Source organism: Cordyceps fumosorosea, assembly GCF_001636725.1.
Source record: "Cordyceps fumosorosea ARSEF 2679 chromosome Unknown scaffold_1, whole genome shotgun sequence".
NCBI lineage: Eukaryota > Fungi > Ascomycota > Sordariomycetes > Hypocreales > Cordycipitaceae > Cordyceps > Cordyceps fumosorosea.
In genome coordinates, this window is record NW_017387301.1 from 635,865 (window position 1) to 657,741 (window position 21,877).

The window sequence follows — 21,877 nt, forward strand, 5'->3', positions numbered from 1 at the left end:
CTATCCACTGCAACTGCGTGTACAGCGCATCAGACCACAATCATGGCACCACCAGCAAGGGACAACATCTCACCTCTTCAATGCATCTTTGCCAACTCGGCAACGGCCGTCACCGTCTAAACGACATATGCCGCATCTTGACATAACGATTTTCCCTGTTTCTATAGCCTCCTGCATGCAATGTCAAGCTGTGTTGCGCCCTGCGCCCTGCAGGGTCTTGTCTTGAGTGCCCAATGACACAACCCTTATTGACCACCTTCCCACCTCAGTAGACACCCTCTGTCCAGTTGCCCCGCCACATCGACTCATACCCTCCGGCTCCGGCGCTTTTTCTTGTCAACTTGAGAAAATTGGTGCTGCAGCTCGGAAAACAGTTGTTACCTCTCTCCGTCGTCATATTGGGCCCTTGTGCTTGGCGGCGATTCAAAAATTTCCATTTCATACAGCCACCTATCTTTATTTATCTGCTACACGCTCCTACGCAGCTATTCAAGAAACTCTGTGGTATCAATTCACCTGAACCAGACTCTACTGTTTCTTTTTCTTTTATTATCTATTACTTCTTTTTTTTTCGCACGCGTCTTTATACCCCTTTGCACCATGGCTTCGGTATGTGCGGCCAGCTTGCTGCCCGACCCCGCGATATTTTGCAAGCGACTACCATGGCGGGGTGACTGACTTTTTGCGCTTTTTGCGATGCAGTTCTACATTGAAAACAAAAACGTCGGCAACAAGGCCGATTCGGAGGATTGGAGAAGTGCGTATCCCTACATCAACTACTCGCCCAATTGAGGCCTGCTTTCACCAGCGCTTGCTAACGCTGATGCCCGCCAGTTCGCGGCTACAACCCTCTCACCCCTCCCGACCTCCTCCAGCACGAGATTGCCCAGACATCCGAGTCCAAGCGGACGGTCCTCGAGTCCCGCAACGAGGCCGTTGCTGTCGTCAACGGCACCGATGACAAGAACCGTCTGCTGGTCGTGGTCGGCCCCTGCTCCATCCACGACCCCGCGGCCGCGCTGGCCTACTGCGACCTGCTACTCACGGCCAAGGAGAAGCACAAGGACGAGCTGCTCATCGTCATGCGCTCGTACCTCGAGAAGCCGCGCACCACGGTCGGCTGGAAGGGCCTGATCAACGACCCGGACATTGATGGCAGCTTCCAGATCAACAAGGGCCTGCGCCTCGCCCGCCAGCTCTTCGTCGACCTCACCCACCGCGGCATGCCCATCGCCAGCGAGATGCTCGACACCATCTCCCCGCAGTTCCTCGCCGATCTGCTGTCCGTTGGCGCTATCGGCGCCCGCACCACCGAGAGCCAGCTGCATCGCGAGCTCTCCAGCGGCCTCAGCTTCCCCGTCGGCTTCAAGAACGGCACCGACGGCTCCCTCGGCGTCGCCATCGACGCCATTGGCGCCGCCAAGCACCCCCACCAGTTTCTCTCCGTCACCAAACCCGGCGTCGTCGCCATCGTTGGCACCACCGGCAACGAAGACTGCTTCGCCATCCTCCGCGGCGGCACCAAGGGCACCAACTACGACGCCGCCAGCATCGCCGAGGCCAAGGCTGCCCTGGAGAAGAAGGGCGTCAGCCAGCGCCTTATGGTCGACTGCAGCCACGGCAACTCGCTCAAGGATCACAAGAACCAGCCCAAGGTCGCTGCGGTTATTGCGGAGCAGATTGCCAAGGGCGAGAACGCCATCATGGGCGTCATGATTGAAAGCAATCACAACGAGGGTACATTTTCTTCTTGGCTGATCACAAAATTTCTTCTAACATTCAACAGGCAACCAAAAAGTTCCCGCCGAGGGCAAGTCTGGCCTCAAGTACGGTGTCAGCATCACCGATGCTTGCATTCACTGGGAGGACACCGTTAAGGTCCTTGACAACCTTGCTGATGCTGTCAAGCAGCGTCGCAAGGTCATCAATGGCTCCGCTTAAGCTTCTTGATCTGTTTTAGTATATTTATGCATGTCATGATGGATTTGGATTTTGGGAGATACCGGCGAATGAAGACGCCATGGGATGAAAAAAGTTTTCCTTGTTACATATGCTGTGATCTAAAGAATACAAGCCTGACCTTGAAGTCAAATTATGCATACTAAACTCTGCTTGATCCCCTTGTCACAGATGGACTCCTACTAATACCCGGCTATTGAAGACACCATGGGCTAATAAAAGTTTTCGTTGTTACATAGGTACGTACACCATGATCTAAACGGCAAAAATCAAACGTCCAACGGGAATTGATGAAATAATTCTCTAGAAAATCTGGAATTTGTCACAAGATTCCCCTATTCTCAACCAGTGCGTTGCTAGGGGCTTTCTTGCTTTTTTCAGCGTTGATTGAAGCTCTCGCGCCATGTCATCAGTGGCCCGCAAGCCTCGCTCAGCCAGCAAAATTGGGCCAATGGAGCACCGTCTCACCCAAGCCGAAGCTTTCGCAGCAAACACGATCCAAAAGTGAACTTCTCCCCCTTGATGCAACATCTCGCTCCTTGTCATCTCTCCATCACCACCGCACATCACCATTGATCCAGCAACACACCCGCCCACGCTCTTTATCTCAGGTAGCGCATCTACCGGCGCCTCCCTCGCGTGCGATCGCGAATTTGCAGAAGGCCCCCGGCGCCGACACGAAGCCGCACCCTCAAACTCGCCTCATAGCCAGCGCTCACCGCGGCCACCCAACCCGCACGAAACAGAAAAAAAAGGGCGAGAGATTCACAGTCATGGCTCGCGGCTACTCACCACCCGAATCGCCGCTATCCTCGGTGCGCTCCTCGGAGCGCTCTGACGATGAAGGGCACGACTTCGACGACGCCTCGTCGCGCCCGTCGAAGCGGCTCAAGGTCGACGGCGCATCTCGGGCGTCGCGCGCCTCCTCGGCCGCCGTGCACGACGCCGACCACGACCACGTAGATGTCGTGCCCGAGCCAGACCACCTCGAGGGCATGTCAGACCTGTCGTCAGACACGTCAGGCGACATCCCCAGCTCGCCGGCCAACGCGCGGCTCGACGAGGAGGACTTTCAGGAGCAGGTCAGCGTCTGCGACTGGGACGGCTGCGAGGCCGGCGATCAAGGCAACATGGACCGGCTGGTCGAGCACATCCACAACTCCCACATCGAGAACCGCCAGAAAAAATACACGTGCGAGTGGAAGAGCTGCCCGCGCAAGGGCCTGACGCACGCCAGCGGCTACGCCCTCAAGGCACACATGCGCAGCCACACGCGAGAGAAGCCATTCTACTGCTACCTACCAGGTGCGTCTTGAAATTTCCCTTTTCCCGCCGGGCTGCTGTTATATTCATCGATGTGTTGAACTCGAGGCTAACCAACCCTGCTTCTTACAGAATGCGACCGTTCCTTTACGAGATCCGACGCCCTAGCTAAGCACATGCGGACCGTGCACGAGACCGAAGCCTTGCGCCCCTCCGACCCCGTGCCCAAGTCCATGCAGGCCGGCCCGCCGGGCAAGGCGAGCAAGCTCAAGATCATCATCAAGACGCCGCAATCCCACAGCCAAGGTGGCCAGGACGGCGCGGGGACCGCCGCCCACGACGAGGACGAGGAGGTGGGCCACGCCGACTACTTCACCCCGCTGACGAGCGAGCTGTTCACGGCCGACGAGCTCGCGCTGCCCGTCGACAAGCTGTACCGCAAATGCTACTGGGAGGCCAAGTGGGCCGGCGAGGTTGGCGAGACGCTGACGCGCGAGTGCCGCGAGTGGGAGGAGACCTACTACAACGAGTGGCTCGAGAAGGAGGTGCTGCTCTCGCAGGTCATCCAGAGCGAGGTCGACTGGCACCAGCGCCGTGAGGCTGTGCTCGCCGCCGACGAGCAGAAGAAGAAGCAGAAGCAGAAGCAGGAGGAGGAGGAGGCCGCGGCGACTAACGGAGCGCCGGCCGAGGACGAGAAGCAGCAGCCGCGTGCGCAGGAGAACGGCGTGAAAAGGGCTGCCACCGCGGCGAGCGACGAGGCGGATCGACCCGTTGCGCTCCGGCCAGGGGCCATTGCTATTTAGGAGCAGTCGTCGCCTTTGCGCCGATCCCCGCGTGCGGCTGCTGCCGCGTCTCGGGGACTAATTGCCTTCCTGGCGTCGCGCGCGAGCTGGCCCGATCAATGGCAGCCCGAGTCGCCGACGAAGAGAAGGTTCATGTAATAGCACAAATGGGAAAGACGGGATACGAGGAGGAATGCGAGGATTTAAAGGAGTTTCTTGGGGATACGGCACGTCATGGTACTACTTTTCCTTTTTTTTTTATTCGTTCATCCCCTTGTTTGGGGTTTCACGTGTACTGTATACGGTGCTTGTAACGCACCACCTACTACTGCCTGATTAATGCAATTGCCTTTATTCGTGGAACAAAAATATTGTCTTCTAAAAAACAGTAACCTGTCACGGACTTATCTATGCCATGCCTTGCTACGATGAACGGCAAATTCCCTATCTCTCTAGACTTCGTCACTGTCAGTGATTTCCTAGCGTGGCTTAGCGTGCGCCGACTTCGCAGGGCAGCGGGGTTTTCCCACGGCCGGTTACATTTCTAATCGCCCGGCCGTCATTGCGCGGGGGCGCACATGCCTTCTCTTTATTTAGTACCTACAGCAGTAGCACGCAGTGGGAAAACCGCCACCACAAAACTTCGAACCGCCCATTCTTTTTTCCCCTTCTCTCCCATTCCACGACGACTTCATTTTGCCCTCTCAACGCGACCGCTCCTTGGCAAAATATTTCCTCTTCTCTTCATTAACACCGGCACGCCATCTGTACGACCAAAGGCAGTCTCTGCCACCTACCCTGCCTTGTGCCGTCTTCTTAAAGCGTGCCCAGAACCCTTTCGGAGTCGACGAGCCGAAACCCGGCCACACCATCACCCTCACAAGAAAAAAAGCACACGCAGCGACTGCATTCTGAACAAACTTCAACGCTCTTCCATACACTAAAAAAAAAGCCCGCCTTACAGCGGCGCGCAACCCCCGGTCGACCATGAGTGCCATCCTCTCCACCGACGACCTCAACGACTTCATCGCCCCCGGCGTTGCCTGCGTCAAGCCCATCGAGACCCTCCCCGCCGCTCCTCCCCCCTCCTCCCTCGAGACTGAAGTCATCCTCGACGGCGACTCCCGCTCCGCCACCGCCTCCACCGCCCCGCCTGCCGAGATCTCCCTCACCGACTGTCTCGCCTGCTCTGGCTGCGTCACCTCCGCCGAGGCCGTCCTCGTCAGCCTGCAGTCCCACGCCGAAGTCCTCGCAACCCTCGACGCCGCGCCCTCCCTGCGCGTCGTCGGGCCCGATCCCTCATCCGGCCGATACGCTGTGCTAGGGCTGGAGGATGAAAACGCAAAGCTGCTCGTCGCGAGCGTCAGCCCGCAGACGCGCGCGAGCTTGGCGGCCGCGTGCGGGCCGGGCGTCTCGGCCGCGCAGGCGGGCGCCATGCTGGATACGCTGCTCCTCGACGGCGGCGCGCTGACCCGTAGCGGGAGGCACGCCAGCGGCGGCTTCGCGTGGGTGGTGGACACCAACGCCGCGCGGGAGATGACGCACGTGCTGAGCGCCGAAGAAGTCCTCGGCTCCTCCTCCTCCCCCTCTCTCACAGCAACGGCACCCGCCAAGAAGCCCATTCTGGCGTCGTCGTGCCCCGGATGGGTGTGCTACGCCGAAAAGACGCATCCGCACGTGCTGCCGCACCTCTCGCGCGTCAAGTCACCGCAGGCCCTCACCGGCACGCTCCTCAAAACGACTCTCAGCGCGGCGCTCGGCATCCCGCCGAGCCGGATCTGGCACCTCGCCGTCATGCCGTGCTTTGACAAGAAGCTCGAGGCCAGCCGCGAGGAGCTCACCGACGAGGTGTGGGCGCGGTCCGGCCGACCGGGCCGCGGCGTGCGCGACGTCGACTGCGTCATCACGAGCAAGGAGGTCCTCATGCTGGCTGAGAGCAGGGGTCTGGATTTCTTTAAGCTATCGCGCGAGGCCCGGCCGCCCGTCATGGCGCCGTTCCCCGACCCTACGCTACAAAAGTTCTTGTTCCGCCAACCATCGCCCTCGCCGGCCGTGTCAAAAACAACACCCCTTGCCGCCGGCTCGTCCGGCGGTCTCTTGTACCATATCCTGCAGAGCAGAGCTGCACAGACACCTGGTGCCGAGATCCAAGTCATCAAAGGCCGCAATGCCGACGTTGTCGAATACGTCGTGTCCGTCGACGGCGAGCCTGTTTTCAAGGCTGCGAGGTACTATGGTTTCCGCAACATCCAGAACCTCGTTCGGCGGCTGAAGCCGGCGCGACCGTCTAAGATGCCGGGCGGCAAGCCATTTGGCAGCGCCCGTCGGCCCACGGGCGGCAAGTCGGCTTCACTCGAGCACAGCTACATCGAGGTCATGGCGTGCCCGGGCGGCTGCACGAATGGGGGTGGCCAGATCAAGGTCGACGACACTGTCGTGATGGAACGCAAGCAGCTGTCCGACAAACCTGGGCCGCAGGAGCAAAAGGAGTGGCTGGCCGAGGTGGATGAGGCGTACTTTTCGGGCGACGACGAAGCCGCGGTCGAGGACGGGCCTGCGGCGGGAGACGTGGTACTCGGCGTCTCCCACTCTTATATAAATGATACCCTGGCATACTGGTCAGACATGACCGGCATTGATTTACGTAGACTTGCATTCACCACATACCGCGAGGTCATTAGCGATGTTGGAAAGGCCAGCGAGGGCGAACGGGTGATCCAGCTCGCAGGCAAAATTGGCGGCGGGTGGTAGCAGGATGCAGATAGAACGAACCATGTACAGCATAGATAGCATAGATGTAGCTTGTCACAGCAGCAAATCAAGCTTCTTTCGCGCCACGCCGCGCAAATCCAAAGCCTCCTCTTCCAGTGCCGTCCGGTCCTCTAGGTTCCCGCAATGGCACGCCCTCGTCTCGGATTTGCAGCCCCGTGCCACCGTTGCCGCACCCCCCCGCCTCGTCCCGTTTGCGGAAGCCGGCGTCGGGTTTAGGCGAGTAATTCGGGTCGTACAGCTTGCCTGGAGTCGCCTGAGACGGCAGAGCCGTGCGGCGTGACTCAAACGGGCTGCGTGTACTATCCGAGCCGCGTCCGCCCCGCCCTCGGCCACCGCCGCGGCCCTGCTGCGACCTCGCGTCCAACCGCGGCGGCGTTGTGGTGCCGTTGTTACCCGGTGACGATCCGCGGGAGGAATTCGCGGAGTCGCCAAAGATCTTGGCGCGGGCCTCGTCGTACTTGCGTTGCTTCTCGTCACGCTCACGCTTCTGCTTGGCACGCACCTCCTCGGCGGTGAGTTGAACCTCCTTCTTGGGCCCGTCGTCGTCATCGGCCAGACGGGAGGGCTCACCGCGCCTAGCGATGACCGGCTTCCTGCTGAGCAGCTTGACCTGCGGCTTGAACGTCGCGGCCAGCGGGACGGTGTTGGTGGCCTCGACGTAGTGAAACGTCTCGTTGGATTCGCTGCATTTGCGTAAGCACAGGGCCTCGTCGCGCTGTTTGACTGATTTGGGATTTCGGCAACTTACGCGGCTTCCCATAGCTTTCGGTTCGATTTAACGTGCTCCTCCAGACGCTCAGCCTTGGTCAAGACTGGTGCAGGAGTAGGATTCGCTGCCTCTTCCTTGGCAGCCCGATCCGCCTGAGTCTCCCAGTCGTCATCCCAAGCGTCGGGGACAACGGCTCTTTTGCTCATTGTGATAGAGGACTTCGTTTTGTGAGCACTGCAATTGCTCCTGTATAATCGTGGCGGTTGCTACGAGCGCTGGCTCGGAGCCGGACAGGCTTGGCTGGTTCCGCTCAGCACAGGTGGTGAGATAAAAACTAACTCTCGTCTCTTGCACGCTTAGGGCAGGAGACTCGACCAAGGTCAACGCATGGATATTGTGCCGAGATGTGGGCTGCGGTCCGCTAATTTGATGCTTCTAGGCATGTAAAGAGGTAGCCAGAGAACAACGCGTATGTGTAAGGCTAGCGGCGATGTTTGCCAGTTGCGTGGTAAATGGTGAGATTTTGTGTGCGGCAACTTGGTTTGGAGGTCTCGAGAGCAGAATGAGGGACCTGTGGGGCGCAGTCAAGTAGCCACGCTCGGAAGGCAGGAGGGGGCCAACGAACAGCGCCCCATACATTTGGACTTCACCCACGCAACAAACAAGACAAAGAACGTCGTCCGCCATATAAACAAAGGGCTTCACTTCTTACAAGTTGCCAATCACCGCACTAGATGGCTGACTCATCGCCCATGGCGTCCGTCAAGGCCAACAGCAAAAGACACAAGGACGACAAGGAGCACCACCGGAAGAGGCTGACTGATGCTTCCTTCAACGCCAGTGAGTTGGTGGCCGCGACGAGTTATTATAATGCAAACAAAACTGATGACTTGGTGCAGACCGGTATCCTAATCCCCTGGAGGCTCGGCCGTCGCCAGATCCCAAGTTCAAGGGGCCAGAGGGCGTAACGGCGAAGATGACGCGGAACTGGTTGGATATGATCAAAGCGGCCAAGGTGAACTCGGCTTCCTCACAGCTATGAGGTGGTGATGGAGCTCTATTTACGACACTTGCTTCTCTCTCGACCCTCAGGACTACGGCGCTTTTTTCGGCGGCTGGGTGCGCGGAAGCCTCGGTTCGTGTGCCTCGGCAAGCGGCATTGAGAACTATTTTGCAGAATACCGGCATTGTGCAACCGTACATGCTCAAGAAACATTTCTGATTTCGCTCTCGCTGGTATCTGCGCAGGTGGGAAACAATAGGTTACGTGTGGTTATATTACCATATTCTATGGAGATCGACGCTCTATGCTCAGCTGAATCATCCATGCTGTTCAGACGCAGCCTCTGAACCGCGCCTCTCAGCATTCCATTCGGCGATGTCGCGTACGCCGTGCAACTTATGCTGTGCGGCTGAATAATATATTGTTCAGCGTACTTGGGCTGCAGCGTAACGACGGGGGCGAACGAAGCTGCTGCTGGTTATAGTAACGTCTTCTATGCAGCAAATGCAAGTGAAAGTTCCAATAACTACCATGTCGGTTGGCAGAAGATGGTATGAATTAGCCTTGAAAACTATAGGATCTTGTGAAACTCAAGAATCAAATAGTGGCGGCGACATTTCGGGCTGCCGTACCCAGCCACCTACATAGTCTGGAAGGTACAGCAGCGCCTCTGAGTGGCGTGTGTACACAATGTCCATAGTTAGGTACTTGCTGAAAACCCTCCAAGAACATTCTCGGCGCAATGATTTACATAGGCTGCAACTGTACCCCTTTATCTGATGATTCCAAACTTGCAGTAGAGCTCCCTGATCAGAGCCGCGAAGCGGCCCGAGACCAAGCCAGAATTTGATACATGATGAAATGTAAAGATACGGCGATCGAAACGAGCATCGAAGGGTGGCAGCTGCGCTCTGACTGTCTCGTGTCCATGGTTTGAGCACGTAATGGTACACCGCCTCGGAGCTGAAGTAGCAAACAGTAATTTGACATATGTGTGGCTTTTTTTGCTTGTGCGAGTTTACGAGATGGAGAGAGAGCAATCAAAATGCAGTAGTGCATCGAGGGGGGAGAAAAGCCAGCGTGATAGTGAAAGGGGCTGGTTAATGTACGGAGAGAGAGCGGCGCAGGCTTGGTCAGGCTTGCAATTAGACTCGAGGCTTTCTGGTAGGGCCACGCGTGCTTGGCTGTTAAGCTATGTTTGGGCGATGCCTGGGTGATGAAAGAGATTCGAATGATCTCAGGAAATCGCGGAGCGGCTGAAACATGGGAAAAGAAAAGAACAAGCCAATGGAATTCCATGAGTAACGAGAAAGGAGCCTGGTGGCTGGGTCTGCCGGTTTGCACCTGCAGCTTCCTGGAAGGCGAGGCCGGGGAGGCAGATTGTTGGTATAATAGCTCGATTTCATCGCATCGCGATCGGGGAGACTCGGGATTGCCATGTCAAGGTAGCTTGGAAGTAAGGGTTGAGCATCGGTAACGTTTCACAAATCACTATTAGCGGTCCAGTAGACAGGTGGCTGCGTGAAAAGGTGAATGCTTCATTTGGTGCGGGGATCGGAGGAGTTGAGTGGGATTCGGGGGAAGTTGTCGGTACATCTGGCACCGGTCTTGGTTTGGCGGCGATGCATTCTCTATTCTCTGGGAAGTTTGGTTCTAGTTAGTGAGGACTTGGCTCGAGTCCGCGGCTCCATCAACTGGGACGAAGAAGGGAATCTAGGGAGAATGATAGGTGAGGGGTAGTTTGATAAACAGGCCGAGACTTCCGGTTCCGAAGGAAAGCTGGTTTCTGTGCTTTTTTGCCAGGGTTTCTTTTGGTGATGTGTCGATTCTTGCTCTGTTCCGTTTGTCAGTCGTGCATGGGATGGATGACTGATGGATAAGAAGGGAAGGTACTCTGGGTGTTGTAAGTTGCACTCGTTACCCGCCTAGCTAGATCACTACTTACTTACATAGTTGAGCTGTCAGTGGCAAACAACCAGCTGCAGAGCCTCACTGCAACGGGTATTCAAATCTAGACTCCGTTTAACAATCAAAGTAATGAGTCAGAGTAGCAAATTCCTTATTCCATTCGCCACAGAATAGAATCTGCATGATTCCTCATCTAAGGCTTGGCAATTAAGTTAAGAGGCTTTCTTGCACTTTTACTAGAAAGCTTGTAAAGGGCGTACAGCTGTCGGACAAGGCAAGCTCTAAAATAAGATGAGGGGCAAGGAGGGGATGGATACATACGTGCCGCAGGAAGCTTCCATCATCAGACAGACCCGCCGGAAGCCATAACAAAAAAGAAATGAAAGGAAGACGGGAATTTTGACTGGTAGGGGAAAAATCATCTCGCGCATGCACTACCTACCTCCACTGGCACTGGCCCTTCCTTGGCCTACTAGGATGCATTATACCTACAGCGGTTCCCCCTCCTCGATGCCTGCGGGGAAGTCTTGGTCTCGTCCCGCAATTATGGACTGGCGGGCTGGAATGAGCAATGGACAGAGCCGCCGCCACTGCATATCGGGGCAGAGAGTAGAGTAGTAGTTAGAGGCAGCGAGGTTCAGCACATCAGGGGGCGGGCGGGTGAATGGATGCAAGGTCAAAAAGAGGAGAAAGTGCTACCAGGGAAGAGTGAATAGAACATGGGATGAGAACGGAGTACCGGCGAGTGATTAGAACAGTGATTGGAAACAGGAGGCTGGTTGGAAGGCTGTTCAAAGCTTGTTCTTTGAAGATGTGTCACCCGGCCTCGTTACGAAAACTGTCGTGCTCCCAAATTTGCAAGGCAAAAGAGGCCCTTCGCGTCGGAGCGGGTGCCCATAGTGCCTATTATTGGCTCCTACAGAGGTAAGACAAGGTAAGGCAAGGCAAGGTGGTTGTAACTTGTGGTACTTGGCCTCGCCCCCGGGTGGCGGGTAGTCAAAGTCAAAGGCCCTCTTCTTATTAATAAGGCGTTCACGATAACTAGCGGCCGCTCTTCATCGTCGACCTCTACACTTGCATCATACACTCTACTGAATCTCACTTCTTACCACGCTCACACCCTGCTACGGCATCAACCAGCCACGGCTCGAACCTTGACCGGGAGCAACATCTACGCCGTTGGTTCTGTCTGGCATCAATTTTCCCCTCTCCTCTTTCAATTTCCTTTGCATCCATCTTTTCCATTCACCACTCTCGTTTTCTTTCTAATCTAGGTTGCCGTTGATATCACACCCGCTCGCCATGATGACTGGAAACGACCCGACTCATCAACACCACAACGGCGGCGGATTCGATCTGCTACGCCGAGCAACACAAGCCATGATGTCCAAGTGAGTCAACTATTTTCTACTCTTTCTCTTTCTTCTATTTTTTCCTTGTTTTTCTTTGTCGTCATCAATGACAATACCCGCCGTCCAGTGGCGGCATTTGGAGTGGTTCTCCTACTACAGCGACCGGCCCAGTGGCTGTGATTGCTCTTGGTGTCCCGCATCGAGCGGCGCTGTCATCAACGCCAACCCTCTGACATGGTTCTCGGCATACGATTGCCAAGTTGGAATTCCGGAGAGAAGATGGGGAAAAGGGGGGACGGGACTGCACGATAATCGGGAAGCGGCGAGCAGCGGCAAACGGGGCTCCGATATCACAACCGGTCAAGCTGAGGGGGATGGACAACTACGGCAAAGGCGTCAGCAGCCTCGAACTCGTTCTCGCGAAGCCGGCACTTCTACCCCTCCCTCTGGGTAAAAAAAAAAAAAAGACGAGCAACGAGACAAGCATGAGATGGAAACGAGTCGAGGCTGGCTGACACGAGCGGCCACCTGGTACCTCTGTCAGTCAGTGAGCAAACAGCTCTCGCGGCCTTCTTGGTGGTGACTCTGGCAGGCTTGTCAGTGGCTACTCCGCCTCAGCGCCGCGCTTTATTATGGGCCGGGGGGTGGCCAAGCCGGGAGAGTCTGGAAGGGCAGCGAAGCAAAAGGGTTGCCCGCCACGCCGCCTGGTCACAGACTCACACCTCAGTCAAGTGGCGCCGGCGGTTTACGGTTTGCCTTGGTTTCCTTTATACCAACCTTGGTTTACCGTATACCAGGTACCTACCTACCTCTCTTCCGGCGAGGTACTTGCTTGGTGCTACCCTTTCTGCGAGTCAGCCCAGTCGCGAGTTGGTGTGGTGCAGTGGAGAGGGTGCGCTGGAGCCCGCTGGCAGTGGTGGTCTCGCCGCTAAAAACAGTGCTAGAGACTTGTCATTTTGCTGGCCAAGCACTGACTGACTCTTTGGCTTACGCCGGCTTGCAACCGCTCTGTCAGCCACCTGGTCCGAGCTTGCTTCTCCTGTGCTTCTGGCTTGCTTCTGCAGATGCTTCCATTTTTATCCAGGCTGCTTGCTTGCTTGCTTGTCTGCTAGCCGGCCTACCTCGTCTGGGCATCTCCGAAAGCAACCGCGTTTGCGAGCTGCCCTGCGTCTTGGGCCGTCCTGGTCCATCCCCGGCCACTCGCTACTACGAAACCACATGGCAATTCCATGCGCCGCCCACATGGACAAATGGCTGGAGGATCCGATGCATTGCATAGTGCTGCGACGCACCCTCGAAACAGTGTTTGAGATTCGCCAACCTTGAACCCAGGTCTGCGGTGGATGACATGCTATAAGGCATTCTCATCGCTGATCGCCGCCTTACGAACCTTGCGTCACAGTGCAGCCTCGCCGGTCTGAATGCATGCCTTACTGTACGACTTACCCAGCCACCATATGAGCCATGCCAGGCACATCAGCATTGCCCTCATTTTACTCGACCTTGTTGCTTTACCTTGCTGCTTTGCCTTGCTTTGCGCACGGCTGTGGCGTCCAATTGCGGTGGGCCGGTAATAATACCAGCGGTTGCTGCCAATGGGATCAAAATTTTGCATGGCCGTCCAATTCGGGAAGCTCGCCTACAATTCCCGATGACAACATACATGCAGATTTAGTACCACACCATTGGTGCACGACGCGACCGCCCGCACATGCTACCAGCGACACAGCGTCTATAATTGACGAGGCGCAAAGTTTGCCTTGACCAGCTCAGGTCTAGTTGGGCTCACAAGGGTATCAGCGCCGCCAGCCCGGTTGTTTCCTTCTCCCTCCCAGGCTTGTCGTTGGGCACTAGCTCGCGATACACCTATTTCTTGGTATAGGTACTGGCGAGGCTAAGTACATGTGGCTAGTGGCCACAAAGAGTTCGTCAATACCCGCACAGGATGGAATACCGCAAGGTACGGTACATACATACATGCCTTACTACCTATCGGAATACCCGATCCTATCTGCCCTCCGCTGTCAGTCCGTTGGCCCGCCTGGCAAAAAAATTTAATCAATTGCATCAGCCAGAGTCAGGCCCAAAAAAGGAACAGCTGTGGAAGAAAAAAGAGCTGCCAGATTGGAAATATCCGCTCTCGGAATTGCCGCCTGCCCTGCAGGGGCGCAAACCCAGGCAACCAGCCCAGCCAGCCCGGTCAAACCCAACCCTTTGATTGCAAACCTTGTATACTCGGCTGGTCACCAACAATTCCATCTCCATAGCAGCAACTGCTCCGTCTTTTTTTTTCCTTCCCTCTGGTACTCTATCTTCTTCCTTTCTCCGAATTTCACAACACACTCTTCCTCTTCCCCTATACCATCGCCGAAGGAAGCTAGTCGCTCAATCTCGTCGCACAAACACTCTTCTCCACCGCAGGCCTTGCCTCGAAAAGCTTCACTTCTGCAATCCCTACTCCTCTGGCCTCACCTTCCCTCTCACAGACCTCACCGACCAGCCATGAACTAGGTGTTCATCCTATTTCCACCCGCTGGTCATCTCAACCTCGTCTCTGACTGGCTTGCTGGGATCGTCATTCAAAAAGCCCGCTCTTACGTCTACGGCTTGCCGCAAAGAACCACTCCAAACTATACGCCCAAGCCCCTCTCTCCCCCGCGCTCGCCACCCACTCTGCCACGCTTTTTTTCCCTCTTCGTCTCCTCTTTGACCACCGGGCTTTTTCCTCTGCCTCTCTTCCCCCCCTTCCCTGACTTTCTTCTTGGGCCTCTTGATCAGGCCTTTGCAATTAAAAACCTCTCAATCTTCTGCCACCATGCAGACCGTTGACCAATCCACTACTAGAACGGCCGCCGAAGACGATGGCATCGATCAAATAGGCTCAGACACCCCGCGATCCGGCATTGCGACGCCTCAACCCGACCCCCACGACAAGCGCCTCCCAGGGATCATGAGCTACTTCGGTCAGGTTCGTCAAGACCCTTCTACAGCCGTTCCGCCTTCTTCCCTCGACGCCTGGCAGCACAATGCCCAAGCCACCTCCCAAACTCCCCAGATTGCCCTCACAGCTGCCCACGATGCCACAGCCACCGCCGATGCTCCAGCCGCCGATGGCGATGATCAGGCTCCGTCTCCGGCCTCCGAGGGGATACAAATGCTCCCACCACCCCTCCCACAGGCCGCTGCACCGCCTTCTTCCTCGTCCTCCTTGAGCATCTCTGCTCCTTCCGATGCATCGGCGGTCGCACATCCTCCCGTCCCTGTGGCTGCCAAGTCGGGTCCCACACAGCACCTCACAACAAACATCCATCCATATCCCACCCCTCCACCGTCACAGCCTTGCTCGTCTGCAAGTTCAGCCATACATGTTTTAAGCAGTCGCTCGCAAGAAAGTGCACCCGCTGGTCGGTCTGCTTCTCTTGCTGCTAATGCCATGGGCGCCCTTCAGCAGCTGCCGCTCCCTACCCGTGGCGTCCACTCTCTAGACGAGAGTCGCGCCCAGCCTTCCCATGCTCATGACACTACACTTTCTAATTCTTCTAATTCTGCTTCTACTACTTCCTCAACCACTCAAACGGCTAGCAAATGGTTTTCTCTTGATGGGCTCAAAGAGCTAACACGTTCTATCATCTTCAAGAGCGGTCCTCCTACCCCGACCAGAGCTCTCTCGACCGCCCGCCCTTCGCTGTCGGACGGCAAAGATACAGTCTACCGCGCCAGCAACGATGGCGCCGAGACCAGCGGGACGCAAACCCCTCGCTCTACTGGCGCCCAGGTCCCCGCCGCTCGTGGCAAGCTAACAGTCAAGGTCTCCGAGGCCCGCGGCCTGCGCAAGTGCCACGACCCCTACGTCGTTGCCGTCTTCCAGCGCTCCGAGCTCATCTCGGGCGGTCCTCGACCTTCCGAGGACGAAGAGCCTCTCAACGTTGCACAAGCTGCCATTGGCGGCATCCCTATCCAACGATCAGCAAGTGACTCAGGTCGGCCCATGGCGATTCCCATGCGCAGTCGTCAAAGTAGCAACACCAGCATCACCGATTATAACACATTTCGCAACCGCAACGGTCGCCAAGCTTCGCTCACACACCCCAAATGGGATGCTGAGGCCGTATTGTATGCACTCTACAGTCTTCCCTATTTCTTCTCGCTAACCCGTGGAATTACAGTGATGTTGTCGACTCGGGCTCCTTGGTCGATGTATCTATCTACGACCACACTCCCAGCGGTGAAAAGTTCCTCGGTCATGTCAAGTTTGAAGCTCCCAGGGAAAAGGAGACGCTGGTCCGCGGCTGGTTTCCCCTCAAGGGCCACGTCAACACCGTTGACGAGGACGCGCCAACTGGAGAGGTGTATGTCGAAGCTCTGTATCAACGCACCGAAAAGAAGCACTACGGCCCCAGCGATTTCGAGATTCTGAAGCTGATCGGCAAGGGGACGTTCGGTCAAGTCTACCAGGTTCGCAAAAGGGATACGCAGCGTATCTACGCCATGAAGGTACTGCAGAAGAAGGTCATTGTACAGAAGAAGGAGGTGGCCCATACCGTTGGCGAGCGCAATATTCTAGTTCGCACTGCCACCTCAGACTCTCCTTTCATTGTCGGCCTCAAATTCTCCTTCCAAACCCCCTCGGAACTATACCTGGTCACCGACTACATGTCCGGCGGCGAGCTCTTCTGGCACTTGCAAAAAGAGGGCCGTTTCGACGAGAGACGTGCCAAGTTTTATATTGCAGAGCTGATTCTCGCCATTCAACACCTCCACAACAATGACATTGTCTACCGCGATCTGAAGCCTGAAAACATTCTCCTTGATGCCAACGGTCACATTGCGCTTTGCGACTTTGGTCTCTCCAAGGCCAACCTCACAAAGAACGACACTACAAACACGTTCTGTGGCACTACCGAGTATCTCGCCCCCGAGGTGCTTCTGGATGAGTCTGGCTACACCAAGATGGTGGACTTTTGGTCACTTGGTGTCTTGGTCTTTGAGATGTGCTGTGGTTGGAGCCCGTTCTACGCCGAGGACACTCAACAAATGTACAAGAACATCGCCTTTGGGAAAGTCCGCTTCCCCCGAGACACGCTGTCGCAAGAGGGCCGTAACTTCGTCAAGGGCTTGCTCAACAGAAATCCCAAGCATCGCCTTGGTGCCACAGACGACGCGGAGGAGCTGAAACAGCACCCATTCTTTAATGACATTGACTGGACGCTCCTCACGCAAAAGCGTATCGCTCCACCATTCAAGCCCAAGCTCAAGTCTGAAACCGACGTGTCCTATTTCGACCCGGAGTTCACCACGGCCTTGGACCAGAATGGATCTCTCAACGAGCGCGCCGCTGCCCTCGCCCGAGGCTACGCTGCCTCAACACCCCTCTCGCCGTCGGTGCAAGCCAACTTCCAGGGTTTTACATTTGTAGACGAGAGTGCGCTAGACGATCACATGCGTGACCGTGTGCACCCCGATGATGAGGAGATGGATGACGCGGGCCACCACACAAACGGCAACGACTTTGACGACTGGGACAATATCGATGACTTTGATGTAAGGCAGGGTAACAGAATGAGTGGCATCGTGCGCACTTCAACCCACGACGAGCAAATGGTGGGAGGACACTTTGATGATTAATATTCAGCTGAGTGCTCCGTATCTGTGTATCTGCACATTAAAGAGAAGGGAGAGAAGGTGCTACAAAGAAATGGAAAACCAAGAGGCATTGGTGGGATATCCCGAACAAAAAAACAGGTCTTCTTTTTTTATTCTTGTCTTTTTTTTATGAAATCATGGACATGCGAAGGGTCGGCGGACACATTCGGGCAGGCAAATGGACGGAATGGGAGGCAAACTTAATCAAGTACAGACTCATTTTGGCGTTTGGAATGGTGATGTTCTTATTTTCTTGGCTCTTTTTTTTTTGCGTTTCTCCGTCTTCGACCGTTTTTATAACGATTTCTTGTTTCTGGCGTTATCATTATTACCATTCACTTCCTTGTTTGCCTGATTGATTGATTCATGTGCAACTTTGGTTCATCTCTCTGTAGCGTGCTTTTGTAAAAGAGGCACTTGTATTCCTGACTTTTCAGGAGCGAGAAAGAAGCGAGAAAGAAAAAAGAAAAACAACACATGCCTTTTTTTTATAACATCAGCAGATGTCTCGTGTTTGAACTTGAGAGCTTGATTAAGTGTGCTTGAGGTCTATGGACGAATTGACGTTGAATAATACCTAGGTTTTGCCTTGCGAATGATGGGATGGTTGGACGGCCTTGTAACTGGTGTTCCTCTTGCGTGCTTCTCTTGTCTTTTCGGTTCCCTAATACTCCTGTCTCCGTGCTCTCTTTGCCGCTTCGGCAAGAGGACCAAAGCGAAATTGAGCCTTGCAGCACCTTGTTGATGGCATTTTGAGTTGTCGGACAGCATTTTTGCTGATAATACTGTGTCAACCTTGCGTTTTCCGTTTCAAAAGTATGTAGACCACTCTACGTTTTTTTGAATATCAATAATCATCGGTGCTACAGAAGACATATATACACGGAGACGGTGGAATGCTTAGTTAGGACTTGTCGCATTGGAGACAGGAAAGGAAATGATCAGAAGAAACAATTAAACACCCTCGCACCCCATGCAAAGGGTCATCTTCATTTCTTTACAAGGAAAAATGTACAACAAGGATTCGCAATCCTGTTTCCGCCCAGCCCGACTGCTGGGCGGCTCAACATCCGCCGGCACAGGAGAGGACTGGTACAAAAGAAAGACATGGCCAAACCCGACCAGAGGTGCAGCAAGCAGTCCCCGTACTCGTGAATGCACCCAGAAACAAGTCTTGTCCACGCTTCCCCTTTCTACCCGTTCCCCTGCCACCTGCCGCACTCCACACCTATAACCCAAAGATTAATATCCCGTCATCTCGCGTTTGTCCGCCATGCCAATTCGAGCGCCGTAAAAAGGTAAAAAGGGGGCGTTTTCCACAGTTCCGTATCGGTTGTGCCGGATATCCGGTCCTGTTTGTCGATAGAGACGTGCCGCTCCTCACACAATGCAACCTTTTTTCTTTATTTCTCATGCAATGAGATTTTCTTAGTGCTTGGTCTCCTCCTCCTCGGCCTCGAGCCAGTCGGGCAGGGCGGCGGGGGTGCCGGAGGCCTGCTGGGCGGCGTCCTGGCCCTCAATCTCGACGGCCATGCTCTCGTACTCCTGCAGGTTGCTGGCGAGGTCGGCCTCCTCGGGGGACTTGGGGGTCTTGGGCTCGGCAAAGGTCTGGACCTGGCCGACGGAGTCGGACTCCTTGACGGCGGGCATCTTGTAGGCCTTGAGCTCCTTAAGATACAGCTCCTGGACGAAGTCGGCTAGAGAGGGGGGGCGAATGTTAGCTTCTATAACTCCTGAAAAGAACGAAGCGCGGGCAAAGGTGCGTAAACATTGGCGATCGGGAATATGGCGCAATCGTTCGGTAATCCATCAAAAAAAAAAAAAAAGGCTCGGCTGTGCGCGGCGAGCTTTGTTGTTCGTTTAGGTCGATTGGAGGTTTCGGCTGCTGCAAGTCCGCTGTTCTCCGAGGCTGGTCGTGTCTTCTCCGTTGGCGCATGTGTCGTCCATCACCTCCGAACCAGGGAAAAATTCATCTCGGAAAAAAAAATTCTTACCTCTGCGGGAGACGGTAGGAGCGATAAAGGTCCTTGTCTGAACCGATCGCGAGACGGTGGCAATGGCAGAGCGGGCGCGCTATTAATCGGGAACAGAAGGCCCCCTCAGTCAGCAGAGGTTCTCGCGGCCGGGAGACGAGACAGGCAGAAAGACGCAAGTTGCGCAGCAATGGCGTTGGAAAGTTGGTTGGTAGATTACTCACAGCGACCCGAGTAATTTGGCTGAGCATTTTGAATAGGTTGACGTTGCTCAATGGGGAACCCAAGATTGGCAGGATGGACTGAGGGTTTTGTGAAAATCGTGATGTCGACCTGTCTGTCTCTCCCCCGGCTTAGCCCGTGGCTGGTTTCCAAGTTTCTGCCTGAGGCGTAGCTTCCAATGCCTTTGAGTCACGTGATCCAGTTCAATATCCTGGCAAGTCCAACCAGGTCATGACGCTTTAGCATCTCCAGTACACTGTGCAATGCAACCTAGAAAATCACAGAAAACTTGGAAAGTCTAGTTTAGTATCTACTCAAGCCCAAAGATGCAAATTACTTGGCCAACACGCGACTACTGTTCGAAGCCAGTTGTCAAACGCGCGTATTTGAGCTTACGGTCTACCTTCTAAAACGAAGCCAACAAGCTGTCAAAAAAAGAGATGATGGAATTCGTTCTTATTATAAGGCAAGAATTTCTATCAACTCTGAAAAGCTGAGAAAATGACGCAGTACATGTACATATTCGGGAGGGCAACTTTGTACGGCAACCCTTGCAACAGTCCTGGCAGACTGTCTCGCACTCGATTTTGCCTACCGACTTGAAGCTTCGTCTGAAGCGGCACTCGTCGCCCGGCCTTTGCTGCTGATGGATTGATTCTTGGCCCCTTTGGCCTTCCTCATTTCAAACCAAGGAATGGACAAGACATACGGCCCAGCAATGACGGCACAGAGCACAATGTAAGCAATACGCAAAGACATGCTAGTGTTGGCCAACTGGAGACCGAGTCCGCCATTGATGATACCCAGAATGATGAGTGCGCGGCCGCACCAAACATGAATGTGGCTCAGAACACCGCGACGTCCTTGGCGCTTGAAGCTCGCGTGGTGCAGAGCACCTAGGATGGGTTGCAGGAACATCAAGGCGCAAACCATGATTCCGAGACGAGTATGTGTGTTTTGGAAGAACTATTCATGTTGGTCAACCGTTTGTCAGATACCATGGCGACACTATTACTCACAATGCCAAGTCTGTTGGCCAGAACATAGCCCATGCCGAGACCTGCCCACATGGCGAGGAAAGCGATGGTCTGGAAGGCCGCATGGAATATCCACTTGCCGATGATGGGCATCAGAAGGGCGCCGGCAGGGTACAAAACAACCCAGACGATCATCATGAGAATTCCATGGGCATGGAGAAGCGTGGTCGAAAGAGAGCTAGAACCACCACCCCCAGAGACGATGTTACCGCCGCCGCCGTTGCCGTTGCCGTTGCCGTTGCCGTTGCCGTTGTTATTACCGCCACCAGAGCTGCCACCATCATCGCTACTGGTAAACGGGTTCGAGTCAGAACTGATGGCAGCCTGGCTGAGGTCAATCTGGAAGACGGAGTGATCATCGTGGTAGTCGATGGACGCGTTTGGGTCTGTTGAGTCGATGGGGCTGCCGGCCTTCCACGCGGACAGCCAGCCGCTCGACCCCTGAAGACTGACACTCGTGCAGTCGGCGCAGCGGACGTTGGCCACCATCTCGTCGCCCACGACGCCAGAACCGGCGAGTAGGGTTGCGGACCGCTGGGTGTACTGCGGCATGACGTGCCCGGTGCCGCGCCGGGTGCTGAGGGTGACGTTGCCGGTGCCGTCCTGGTACATGAGGAAGATTTGGGCGCCGCTCATCTGACTGCCGATGCCGAGCGCAGCCCACTCGTAGGAGCTCGGCGCGCGCAGCTGGAAGTAGACGTTGCCGGCGCCGGACGAGATGGCCGCCTCGGGTACGCCCCAGCTAAAGCATATTTGCGAGCTGTCGCTGACGCAGTGCGGCGCGCTGACGGCGAGCGCACCGATGGAGCCTAGACAGATATTCTGTGAGCAATGGGCGAGCGAGCCGTGTCTGCCAATGCCGAGGACGTACTGAGAGAGGCCAGCGCTATAGAGCTGGCAAGAGAACTGCGCAACCCCATGGTTCTGAAGGTGTGAAATGCGGAGGTAAGTCCGTGGTGCCTGCTTGGCTGTATCTACCAGGCAGAGCACAGCTATCGTATTGTGTGAAGCAGGATATACAGAGAATACTCGCACAGTCGTGTAAATGCATGGACGGCAAAACAACGCCCACTGGACGGGGCTTGCTCAAGATATGTACTCTTTTCTATCTTAGTGTCTGCCACAACACGGCAAGGTGCGCACACCCGATTACAGCCACACCTTGGAGAGGCATTGAAGCCAAGCAAGGGCATCAGCTCGAGCACCACAGGTTTAGACGGGGCAGTCACGCCGCCGCCTCGCCTCGTCTGGTAC

At 55.4% G+C, this 21,877-nt stretch overlaps 8 protein-coding genes across 8 annotated transcripts; 5 read left to right on the top strand and 3 right to left on the bottom strand.

The window, feature by feature from the left end:
- Window positions 1–600: 600 nt before the first annotated feature.
- On the top strand, window positions 601–1,941 carry ISF_00200 (phospho-2-dehydro-3-deoxyheptonate aldolase; the record flags this gene model as incomplete). Its single annotated transcript, XM_018843807.1, has 4 exons — window positions 601–609; window positions 703–757; window positions 835–1,737; window positions 1,787–1,941. The coding sequence occupies 4 exons, from the start codon at window positions 601–603 to the stop codon at window positions 1,939–1,941; spliced, it is 1,122 nt and encodes a 373-aa protein (XP_018708257.1).
- Window positions 1,942–2,732: 791 nt separating this feature from the next.
- On the top strand, window positions 2,733–4,025 carry ISF_00201 (Zinc finger, C2H2-type/integrase, DNA-binding protein; the record flags this gene model as incomplete). The annotated part of the gene is made up of 2 exons (XM_018843808.1): window positions 2,733–3,264; window positions 3,355–4,025. 2 exons carry the CDS (start codon window positions 2,733–2,735, stop codon window positions 4,023–4,025), a joined length of 1,203 nt encoding a protein of 400 aa, XP_018708258.1.
- Window positions 4,026–4,991: 966 nt separating this feature from the next.
- Window positions 4,992–6,755, top strand: ISF_00202 (Iron hydrogenase; the record flags this gene model as incomplete). Its single annotated transcript, XM_018843809.1, has 1 exon — window positions 4,992–6,755. The coding sequence occupies one exon, from the start codon at window positions 4,992–4,994 to the stop codon at window positions 6,753–6,755; it is 1,764 nt and encodes a 587-aa protein (XP_018708259.1).
- Window positions 6,756–6,822: 67 nt separating this feature from the next.
- On the bottom strand, window positions 6,823–7,691 carry ISF_00203 (hypothetical protein; the record flags this gene model as incomplete). The annotated part of the gene is made up of 2 exons (XM_018843810.1): window positions 6,823–7,459; window positions 7,525–7,691. 2 exons carry the CDS (start codon window positions 7,689–7,691, stop codon window positions 6,823–6,825), a joined length of 804 nt encoding a protein of 267 aa, XP_018708260.1.
- A 546-nt stretch (window positions 7,692–8,237) lies between these two features.
- On the top strand, window positions 8,238–8,527 carry ISF_00204 (hypothetical protein; the record flags this gene model as incomplete). Its single annotated transcript, XM_018843811.1, has 2 exons — window positions 8,238–8,325; window positions 8,385–8,527. 2 exons carry the CDS (start codon window positions 8,238–8,240, stop codon window positions 8,525–8,527), a joined length of 231 nt encoding a protein of 76 aa, XP_018708261.1.
- A 6,036-nt stretch (window positions 8,528–14,563) lies between these two features.
- Window positions 14,564–17,373, top strand: ISF_00205 (serine/threonine-protein kinase sck1; the record flags this gene model as incomplete). Its single annotated transcript, XM_018843812.1, has 2 exons — window positions 14,564–15,861; window positions 15,915–17,373. 2 exons carry the CDS (start codon window positions 14,564–14,566, stop codon window positions 17,371–17,373), a joined length of 2,757 nt encoding a protein of 918 aa, XP_018708262.1.
- A 1,446-nt stretch (window positions 17,374–18,819) lies between these two features.
- On the bottom strand, window positions 18,820–19,615 carry ISF_00206 (cellobiose dehydrogenase; the record flags this gene model as incomplete). The annotated part of the gene is made up of 3 exons (XM_018843813.1): window positions 18,820–19,088; window positions 19,386–19,464; window positions 19,589–19,615. The coding sequence occupies 3 exons, from the start codon at window positions 19,613–19,615 to the stop codon at window positions 18,820–18,822; spliced, it is 375 nt and encodes a 124-aa protein (XP_018708263.1).
- A 562-nt stretch (window positions 19,616–20,177) lies between these two features.
- ISF_00207 (cellobiose dehydrogenase) lies at window positions 20,178–21,543 on the bottom strand (the record flags this gene model as incomplete). The annotated part of the gene is made up of 3 exons (XM_018843814.1): window positions 20,178–20,552; window positions 20,606–21,432; window positions 21,495–21,543. The coding sequence occupies 3 exons, from the start codon at window positions 21,541–21,543 to the stop codon at window positions 20,178–20,180; spliced, it is 1,251 nt and encodes a 416-aa protein (XP_018708264.1).
- Window positions 21,544–21,877: the final 334 nt, after the last annotated feature.